The sequence below is a fragment of the Microtus ochrogaster genome, unplaced genomic scaffold (genome assembly GCF_000317375.1).
Source record: "Microtus ochrogaster isolate Prairie Vole_2 unplaced genomic scaffold, MicOch1.0 UNK4, whole genome shotgun sequence".
NCBI lineage: Eukaryota > Metazoa > Chordata > Mammalia > Rodentia > Cricetidae > Microtus > Microtus ochrogaster.
This window is the reverse complement of record NW_004949102.1, coordinates 4,313,452-4,324,615: the sequence shown is the minus strand read 5'-3', so window position 1 is coordinate 4,324,615 and position 11,164 is coordinate 4,313,452. Positions and strand designations below refer to the sequence as shown.

Genomic DNA, 11,164 nt, shown 5'->3' with positions numbered 1-11,164 from the left:
ATCCATTCTTCCATTGAAGGACATCTAGGTTGTTTCCAGGTTCTGGCTATTACAAATAATGCTGCTATGAACATAGTTGAACAAATGCCCTTGTCATATGATCGGGCATCTCTTGGGTATATTCCGAGCCAGTTGTACATTGGAGGCACAGTGCACAAATGGAGCTGTCTCATCCTCCAGTGATGGAGCTGACTGGGATCAGGTTGTCTGGGCTGTCAGATGGAGATGCCGCAGCTCTGCCTCCACGAACACACCTGAAGCTCAGCATGTTTATTGCATAGAGAGAGGTGGAGTTATTGCATACAGCTGAATAAGAAGGTATATATATACATATATATATGTATATATATATATGTATATATGTATATATATACATATATATGCTAATTTTAGGTCAATCTCAACTGAGAAGATTCCTTTATAAGATCGGACTGTATAACATTTTCTTCTTAATCAGTGATTGATGGGATGTGGGGCAGTGGCTGATGCCATCCCTAGGCTGATGTTCCTGGGTTCTGTAAGAAAAGAGGCTGAGAAAGCCTTGAGAAGCAAGTCAGTAAGCAGTACTCCTACATCCAGTTCCTACATCCAGGTCCCTGCCCTGCTCAAGTTCCTGCCCTAACTGGTTAATGCTTACATGGAACTGTGAGTGAAATAAACCATTTCCTTTCCAAGTTACTTTTTGACATGATATTTCATTACAGTAACAGTCACTTTAAGTAAGACACATACAGATAACATGTTTATGATATACACTTGGATCGTGAATCAGTCCCTCTAGGGGAGCAGCCTGCAAACTGTAACTATCTGAGGTAGGAAAGCTATGGTGGACATTTGCTGAACACACTATCAACATCTGCACTCAGATCCAAGAGGAGGGGACGACCATTCCCTCTGAGACTTATCCCAGGGTGGGAGGGTGGCTTAGCCATTCCCGTGACTAGAGTCCCTGACATGGCCTTGCCCATGTCACAGCCCATATTCACTAAGGGCTTTCTCTGCTTTTCACACAAAGCTTCAGGAGTCTGTGGAGGTCAGTAGGGGACAAAAATCCCTCTTAGAATCTGGTTTCCTACCACAGCTGGTTGTGACTGGTGGCCTCCAATTCTACCTGGTAATCTTGGGTCCTGGAAACCTTCATCTAAGTCTTCATGGCTCCCTGAGTGGTTGACAGGAGCCAGGCTTGGAAGATCAGTCTGTGTGACCTCTAGGCCTGCTGAGAATGGAGACTGCCATGATTCCTGGCAAACTTTTACATGAAGCAGCATGTAACTGTTTTCATAATTTCTCCATCATAGTAAGCACCATTAATACTTGAATAGCATGTTTGTTGCAATTCTCTTATTATTTTAAAAAGTTCAAATTTAATGAAATTTTCATTGCATTCATTTATTTATGCATTTTCTCTCTCTCTCTCTCTCTCTCTCTCTCTCTGTGTGTGTGTGTGTGTGTGTGTGTATGTGTGTGAGCAGAGGTCAGAGAACAGTTTGCTGGAATCAGCTCTCTCCTTATATCTTGCGAGTTCTGGGAACTGAACTCACAATGTCAGGCTTGGCAGCAGGAGTCTTTACCTACTGAGCCATCTAGTTAACCCCTAATTTTAAATATAAATCTTTGCGATGTTATTTATTGACTGCATTTGAAAGGAGATCTATATTATTGGGGCCAGGAAAAGTGCTACTGTATCTCTCCTCCCTTTTCCTCCCCTCCCCATCCCATTTTCCTGAAGTATATTCAATTCATTCTGTTCCTTGGTATAGGCAAGTGAACAAAAGCCACCCCCTAGAACGTGGGATAGTTGATGATGCTATGCAGAGAATGATGGATAGTAGGGAAGTCAGATCTGTTGAAAACTCTGTGGTTGAGATCTGGACATCAAACATCCTCTCAATGTGGGTGATAGTGGTTGACTGTGTGAAAATGAGTATTGACAGTGAACATGGGCTGCATTTTCCAGAACTCTAACCTTCTTATTGGGTTCCTACAATGTCCTTGGGTGATGTTCTGACCTCCTCGTCAAGGTCACACAAGATCTACTCTCATGTCTCCAGACAGCAGGTTCATTTTCTTTCACATACCACTTTGTCTCTGTACTACCAAACCAATGCACACAAGACTCGCATCTCCCAGGCCTGAGACAGCAGCGCTATCACCCACAGGTCCCAGCTCCCAGGCCTGAGACAGCAGCGCTATCACCCACAGGTCCCAGCTCCCAGGCCTGAGACAGCAGCGCTATCACCCACAGGTCTCAGCTCCCAGGCCTGTGACAGCAGCGCTATCACCCACAGGTCTCAGCTCCCAGGCCTGTGACAGCAGCGCTATCACCCACAGGTCTCAGCTCCCAGGCCTGTGACAGCAGATCCCTCACACACAAGTCTCACCTTCTTCAAGAGGTAATAGCCCTGACATTGCTTACAAATTTATTCTCATATCTATGCAACAAATTATAGTGCCACCCTACAGATGACTGTATCATGGCCTACGCAGGTTCCTAACCCACGATATCCCGGTGAAAAGAATTTAGGGAGGCAGAGTCTATTTCAGTGGTAAGGTCTTCTACATTACCACATCCCCTATTTTATTTTCATTTCTATTGTTAAGACACATTTCTGACCACATGTGTACATGTATCCAATCTTTTCTCCACCTGGCTGATGGGCCTCTGAAAGCAGAACTATCTCTGTCTATTTCTGTATCTCAAAACTGCCAATCACAGACCTTACATTTATTCCTCCAATACATGAATATTAAAATGTCTGTGTGCTAAGCAAAGTCTAATAGGTATTGGGGTTACTGTAATAAGAGGAAAGGGCAGATTTCAGTGGCTGTAGTGTTCTAGTGGAATCAGGGAGAAGGAAAACAAATATTGCAGTCACTGTGGTTGCTGTAGTACAAAGATGAAATAGGAGCCAAGGTACCGAAGGAAAGTCTTCTGAGGATACACGTTTACAGAAATGATTGGGAAGCACTGAGTACAGAATGACTATATGTTGAAGTTTAAGTCCGTTCTATAAGCTCCCAAAGTTCTAAGTATCTTAATTAAGTTCTTAATACTCAATAGAAGTACTGTATTTGTGCAGCTGTCAATCAGATTTACCAGGAATAGCCTGCTGGGTTTTTTTAAATGAGTCTTTAAATTTGCTTTATCTTATTCATCAGTGATCCACAGCTATCAAGCCATTATGCTACATGTATAGTTAATCAAGAGTGGGCATGGTGAGGGGAAAGTCTACACTTCAGTTATTCTGGCTGTGAGCTGGCACTTCAGCCTTCAGCAGCCGATTGATGCTCCTGTTTCTGTTACCCTCTCAGGAAGGTAGTGATAAAAACAACCTCAGGGAGCTGCTGTTAGGTGTGGCGGTGGGATCCCAGTATGGATGAGAGTGTAGAGCTAGCGATGTGCTTACATAGGAGATGGTCATGAATGATTGTTGAGTAATGAAACAGGGGACATTATACAAGTCGAAAGGAACCAGTCCAAAAACACTGGAAAAATAGTTACAAATTCCCCTATAATGCTTTTGGGGGAGGAGATGGATGCCAAACTTTAAAATTGTTTCTTGTAGCACGGTAGCACTAGATGCTGTGGGAAAGGAAAGTTAGTGCTCCTGGAATCATACTCGGGCAGTAACTTCTCAGAGTGAGCTATCAGAGCATAGATGCAAATTCCCTAAGGAAAGTCACCATCTTTTCCTTGTAGGTGTTTAAATTAAGGCAGTTTTCTTTTTGTGGGGGAGTAAAAAAATATTGTGGGATATTATGTGGGAAATGTATCTTTCATTAGGACTGAATTTGGCTGAATTTCACTTTATTTTTAAATATTTTTAAATTAATTCTAACATTTGAAATGACTGATTTTAATACAAAAATCAGTGGCCCATTTGGGACTATGGCTTGTTTGCCCTTTATGTCTGTGTTTTGATAGATCTCTGGTGCTACCTTTCTTTGTCATCTGGTGTTACTGTCTTGTCTGACTCTTACATGCACATCTTGTCTCTCCGCGAACTGATGAAACTGCTGAGTACAGGCAATCTTTGCATGCCTGTATAGCTCCCGAAACACAGCAAACTATGAGTGCTTATGAATGGATTAACTGGCTGTCTCTTTTGAATGATGTAGAAATAGAAAGTGTGAATGAGTTTCAGGGCTAAGGAAGATGATCTAATCTTCTCATGCAAATCACTGGAGAAGCAGTCACCATGTAACTCAATAAAATATCCATAAGGTACCAAACACCAACAGGCCATGTCCAGTGGGTTTTTCTCTAAAGGTATTGGTTCAGCTGAAATAAAGATGCAGCCTTTACAGAACAAATTGGCCAGATTGAGAAGTATAAGGGGAAGGGCAAATTTTGAAAAAAAAAAATGGATATATCCTTTGTTAAAATCTACCCTACATAGACCAGAATTTTATAAACAAAAATCTCTACCAGGTCCTCAGTGAGAAAGCCTGCCACTGACTTCAGACTAAACCATACGTGAAGAATGATTCACCTGAAATAAGTATAATGAAAAAAATTTTAAATTCCGTTTTTTTCTGACGCCGTTGGAAGCGGTCTCAGAATGATGCCAAGGATATAACAGGTCTTTAAGTAGTACTTAAGTAATCATGGCACTTTAATTAAAAGGGCAGTCATATTCTGAAACATCCATTGTTCCTTGAAGAGTTGTTGCAGTTTTCTGTCGCCCTTTGGCAGTCACCTTATGTTGTCATTCAGCCATTGTTGAGTTTTAAAGCAAGTATAGTTCTCAGCGTTCCTCCAGTTTGGGTTCAAAAATATTTCTCAAAGATGTGATCTTTGTTCCCAGCCTCTCACTGGATCTCTATTCAGAGCATGTGATTTGTTCAGTTCTCCCTCAGCTTCCTTCTCTCTGCTGATCTAAAGCTCAATCCTCAATCCTAACACCAGACAGAGTGATGGCTGCATATCCTGTCTCCTTAGCTCCGGAAACACCCTTTAGCCTGATGGATGTTCCACAGGTATTCTGAAGACACCTGTCTTGAATTAATCATCTCTCCCACGTGCCTGCCGGGCCTGCTTGTTTAATCATGTCTTCACAAAACTGGTCACCATGACCGAATCCATGGAAGTACATGTAGTGACTTCATGTTACTTCACGATTTATATCAAATCAATAAGAAGCATCATTGTTTCCAGCTCAGAACCTCCAATAGAGCTCTGTCTGTTTTTCCTACCTTTGGTGGCATTGTCTTATTCATTGTTCCCCACCACGGATGTCCATAATCTTCTCAGTGGGATTTCTGCTTCTATTGTTTACACTCTGGGTCTCCCTTGACATCTGGAGTCCTCATGCCTTTTCATCCGTGAAATGCCATGCTCAGGCAGCCAGTGTTTTCCACGGGCCACTGAGGACTGACTTCTGTACTCATTGCTTGTTTTTTTTTCCATCTTTTTCCTTACAAGTCCTATATTATGCTCTACAGGTACTTTATCCTTTTGAGGCCAACTAAATTATGCAACTTCAGAGTACCCTTTCCTGACCACTGACTGAGCCAGCCAGTATAAATCCCCTTCTTCTTCACAGGGCTAGCAATAATTCGCAAAGCCCAAAATGCTTCTATATCTAAATTCTCTGAAGAAGAGGGTATGCCCATTTTATTGACCCTTATATCTTCATTCCCTACACATATTTTGTAAATACTAGATCAACTTTACTGTGTAATGAATTGATCACTATACTCTTACTGGTATACTAGTCTGTAAGTATAGGAAGCAGCCCCACTATGAATAACTCTATCCCTGAGGACTATAGCTCAAGGTTAGTGCGTACATTTCTACTACAGGGTCAATTTTTGGTATTTTCAAACATATTAGAAAACTAATCAATATTTACTCTTCCGTTTCTGCTGTACACATCAGGTCTGATCACACACATTCAACTACTTGTCTGTTGCTAGGCTCAGTTTTCTTCCTAAAAGAAAGATTATCTCTTTCTGGATGGTTAGCTTTAAATGAATTCTTATTTTGTTTTAGGATGAAGTCTAAATTATGTAATGTCTTAGTTCCGGCAAGCTATTGTAATAGATTGCAGTATGCTGGTGGCTCATAAACAATGAGATTTATTCCTCACACTTCTGGAGGTTAGAAGTCTGAGAACAGAGTACCAGTGTGGATCGAGTCTTCTGATGGCTCAGTCCTTGCTTCAAAGATAATTGACAGTTTTATTGTGTTCTCAGATGGCCTGTAGTGTAAGAGAGATCTCTGGTCTCTCTTCTCCCTTTTCTATTTTCTCTTCCCCCCTTATTTCTTTTTTCTTTATGAAAGGATACTAATTTGTTACTCAGTCTCCTCCCAACAACCATTTCTTAATACCATCACCTGGGGATTAACATTCAGTGCTTGGATATTTCACATGCAGTCCTTGGCAATCCTGACAAATGTATTCTTGCTCTGAAATGGCCATTCCAAGCAACCTTAATCCATTTGTAAGCTAGGCTGATATTAAGCTGGGCTCTTTCATACCTTGTAGTCTTTTATGAACCTCTCACGTTCCCTCACACAAGGGTGGTGTGTGTGTGTGTGTGTGTGTGTGTGTGTGTGTGTGTATGTGTGTTTGCATGTGTTCCTTGAAACCTGGCTCTTCCAAGTTCTCATTATCTTTCCTCTTTGCTCCCATTACATAATGCATTTTTGTAATTCTCTAGTTTATTACATATTCCATGGTAATTTGTTACAGTGTCTCTCTCCAGATTAGATGGTGTCTTCTAGATTAGATAGATACTGCAGGATCTAATGCATAATATATAACTATGCTTTAGCCATTAATTGTTGAGTGACTGGTTGTTGTCAGGTGTTGGGAGTAAAAATACCTTTGCCTACTAAAGCAGTGTCACAAATGGCAACTTCATTCTCAACTGGCTCAAAAAAGCTCATTTGAGCTACAATATAAAAAACCTATAGCTGATTCTATTTTCTCTACCAGTGCTAGGATATGTTTTTGTCTCCATTCCACTGCAATTAGGAAAGCAAAACAAAACAAAACAAAACGCTTTCTTCTACCCCTATGTTGGAGTCTCAGGGGCAGAGGCTTTTCTAAGCTTCTCTTTGGCTTCTCATTGTTTTAGAAAAGACTGAAAGAGTCTTGGATTCCTCCTTCTTCCCCTCTTTCTTTCCTTTCCCTTCCAATTCTCCTATTTGTTGTTTGGGCTCAAATTGCTCTTTTGATTTGTATGATGGAATCTTATGTCGAGCCAATGCTTGAATCTTTGAGACTTGTTGGATAGCTCACAACATAGTCTTCTAACGTGCGAAGCAATGATATAAACAAAAAAAAAAAAAAAAAAAAAAAAAAAAAAAAAACCAAAAAAAAAAAAAAAACCCTTAACTTTAAATGTTATCTACTAGTAATAAAAAGAAGAAAAAGGACCTTGCTATTTGGTAGTAGCCTCACATGCAATATATAGTCAGAGATAATTTTATAATGCGCTTTTAGTCTTATAATAAATAATTGTAAAGTGTCCCCTTTGCCCTTCCATCCCTAAGATCTCCTCACAGATCTTAGGTTCCAGCACTTTTTAAACCTTCACGATCACCACCACGACAAACAACAAAATGTTTAAATTTGTGGAGGGAAACCAAGCTCTCTTTGGTGTTACTTACTTTGTGCATATATTATAATAAAACAGGTACAATTACTTTCAATGTACTAGAATGGCACATGTTTAGGAAAACAATATTTTGTATTAAATCATGTGCTTTTACAATGCAATTAACCTCATTAAGATTTAATTTTAAAAAGATTTAATTAAACACGTGCTTTTTCTGAAACAAACTTTTCCCCCTCAAACAGGTGGTGTTTGCATTGCTCAATCACAGAAAATCCCACGTGAACCAAGACCTGGAGAATTTGAAAAAATTATCAAACGCCTTCTGGAAACACCTAATGCGCGTGCAGTGATCATGTTTGCCAACGAGGACGACATCAGGTGCTGATTACTCTCTTGCAGGATATAAGATCAGATTTGTGCCCCACATCCTTTCTAAACATATTTTATGAACAGTGCAAAATCTGGTGAGATTCACAAGAATTGCTAGGTTCCTTTGCACACAATCTACCTTCTGCTTCTGATACCACAGCCTTCCCATTTCCATATCAGCAATGCCCATAGAGTAAAACCTGGAACTGAGTGAGACAAGCTAAATCAGAATGAGAGACAGTGATGAGAACAGGTTAAGGATTAGCCCAATTAACACATGCTGGAGTTTCAGCTGCATTTCCTTTAAGAGATGATAAGGCTCAAGCAATTAGCATGATTGGCTAATTGTTTAACAGTGACCCACTGAATGTTTTTAACTTTATAAAACTGTGTTGGTTTCACTTTTTGTTGCTATTAATGAATACTGTAGACTTGGAAATTTATAAAGGAAAAAGCTTGTTTGGCTCTTGGCTCTGGCGACCCAAAAGTAGAGTTCTAGCTGCTTCAAGGAAGCTTTTTTTTTTTTTTTTTTTTTTTTTTGGTTTTTTTGAGACAGGGTTTCTCTGTGGTTTTGGAGCCTGTCCTGGAACTAGCTCTTGTAGACCAGGCTGGTCTCGAACTCACAGAGATCCGCCTGCCTCTGCCTCCCGAGTGCTGGGATTAAAGGTGTGAGCCACCACCGCCCAGCTCGAGGCAGCTTTTAAAGGGAGGACATCATATGGCAAGTCAGAGAAGCATCTCACTCTGGGCTTTGCTTCGCTCCTCAGAAGAACATTCATGTCATCCTGGGCCCACACTCCCTACTTAGTCAAACCTGATTAAGCCCCCCCCCCACCAAGAATCCCACCACTAAATCATTAATATATCAATTGGAAAATTAAGTTGCCATGATACATGGAATTTGGAGGACACACTGAGGCTTCGGCACTGGTGTTATGAGCTTCACAGTAAATGATAAATACTTATTTCATTTTATTCCTATAGGAGGATATTGGAAGCAGCTAAAAAATTAAACCAAAGCGGGCATTTCCTATGGATTGGCTCAGATAGTTGGGGATCCAAAATTGCACCTGTCTATCAACAGGAGGCGATCGCAGAAGGGGCCGTGACAATTTTGCCCAAAAGGGCATCAATTGATGGTAAGGATGCAATAAGGATAATTTGTTTTATTTCAGTCAACTCAAAGTTCAGATGCATGCTTGGGACATAGCTCAGTAATCAGCCACTTGATTAGAGTACATATAGCTCTGGGTTTAATCTGCAACATTGGAGAAAAATAAAGAAATGAAATAGTCAAAGTTATATTTCAGCTCTGAGTTATCATCATCATTGTTGACTCCGGATGGAATATACACCTCTATTGGCAAAATATTCATTTCCACTATGCAACCAATAAGTGTAGTTTAAAGATTTTTTTCCTTGTGAAAAAGCACTATATTAAAATTAGACAATTTCATGATGCTAGTTACTGTAGTTTACTTTTGTGCACTTTAATGGACGTTTATGAGGGTTGAAGCTTGTTACAAGGAAAGATTTGATTAAACCACTGGATACATTATATTAATTGACCCTATCGAAAAATAAGTGAAACAGAAAACTTGGAGGAAACCTTAAAGATGGGTGGTCTGTTTCCAAAATATCCTCATAACACTCTTGACAATGACCTAAATTCCTAGCTTTAATATTATCCTCTGGGGTGAGGCATTATTTCTATGTCTTCCCTTAAACGAGGTAGTTTCCTGAGAAAACTAATCATTCAGAATACTTAGCCATGACTCTATAAGATTGTTTCATTTCTGATTGCCTTATTGAATTAGCTGAAAATAGAATATACAGGAGACATAGAGGTTGAAGTAGGATTAGATACAGAAGAGTCTGAAGTGTTAAGTCAATTTATGTTAGGAGAGAGAGAGAGAAAAGAATTATTCATTTGTGTATATGTGTGTGTGTTGTATTCACATATACTATATTTATTATATATAATATGTACATATAGAATATGTTATAAATATTGTTAATGAAACATTTCTTCAAAGTTCTCATTGTATTTTGTTTTGGTTTTGAATGAATACTGAAATCATATCGTTTTCCTTCAAAATAGGGTTTGATCGATATTTTAGAAGCCGAACTCTTGCCAATAATCGAAGAAATGTGTGGTTTGCAGAATTTTGGGAGGAGAATTTTGGATGCAAATTGGGATCACATGGGAAGAGAAACAGTCACATGAAGAAATGCACAGGTAGACCCTCCTTTTCTTTACCTTCTTCACATCACCTGAGAGAGGAAGTGCTTCTGCGTCATGATTGGCAATCCTCTGTTTTCTGGTGTCTCATATTTCCTTAGCAGGGATGAACATGATCTCATCATTCAGTAAACTAAAGCTCGTTCACTGGTTCTTATGCTTTATCTATAACCATTTATCAATAATATACCTTGTGGGCAGCATTGGGGTATTTCAGTTGTATTTGAGTTACATATTTTAAGTATCTTCTTTGAGAAAATTGCCTTAATGTGTTTTATAGGTTGTAGGCAGACAGTCAAGAGATGATATTATTTTCCAGGAATTCAAACACAGTGAGGATAATTGATCATACATTGCTGTAAGACAAGTGTTTTTAAACCATGGCAATGTGTTTCTCCATTACGCTATTATTCTCCATCTAGCATAACAGCTATCCCCCCAGCATCCGTGGTTTCTGATGCTTTTAGTTCCTATAGCTTGTACTTACAATAATAATCATTGAGTGTCCCTCTTTAAATGCAAGAATAAAACTTTTATATTTGCAAACAACATGATTGTGTACATAGAAATAGGACCTTTTGCAGTTACTACTAAGTTGTAAATTTAATAAGCTCATGATACAAGGTTAATGTAAACATATATCTGTGATATAATTAGAAACTAACATATTGAATATTTAGAGTATTTTTCATAACATGATTTAAAAACCCCAGAAATCATTAGGGAAAATGATACTGAAAACTACAATTAGTTAGACATGGTTTTCCTTCTTCACTTATGTTTCAAGATGTCTTACATTCTGTCTGTCTCATATCTTGTTCTGTTGAAATAGGAGCGGCGGGGCTGAGTCCCCAGCACCCCAGCCGCTTGGCTAGCTTATGCCCCAAAATAATTACACGGAAACTGTATTCTTTTAATCACTGCTTGGCCCATTTCTATCTAGCCTCTTCTAGGCTAACTCTCGCACCTGGACTAGCCCATCTC

General features: G+C 39.5%; 1 protein-coding gene across 4 annotated transcripts in view; it reads left to right on the top strand.

The window, feature by feature from the left end:
* Grm8 (glutamate metabotropic receptor 8) overlaps window positions 1-11,164 on the top strand; it is an 839,480-nt gene that overhangs the window by 359,335 nt on the left and 468,981 nt on the right. For all 4 annotated transcript variants that reach the window (XM_026788600.1, XM_026788601.1, XM_026788602.1 and 1 more), the window contains exons 4-6: window positions 7,812-7,947; window positions 8,923-9,077; window positions 10,040-10,177. In XM_026788600.1, the coding sequence (XP_026644401.1) occupies window positions 7,812-7,947; window positions 8,923-9,077; window positions 10,040-10,177 (429 nt within the window). The remainder of the gene's footprint in view (window positions 1-7,811; window positions 7,948-8,922; window positions 9,078-10,039; window positions 10,178-11,164) is intronic.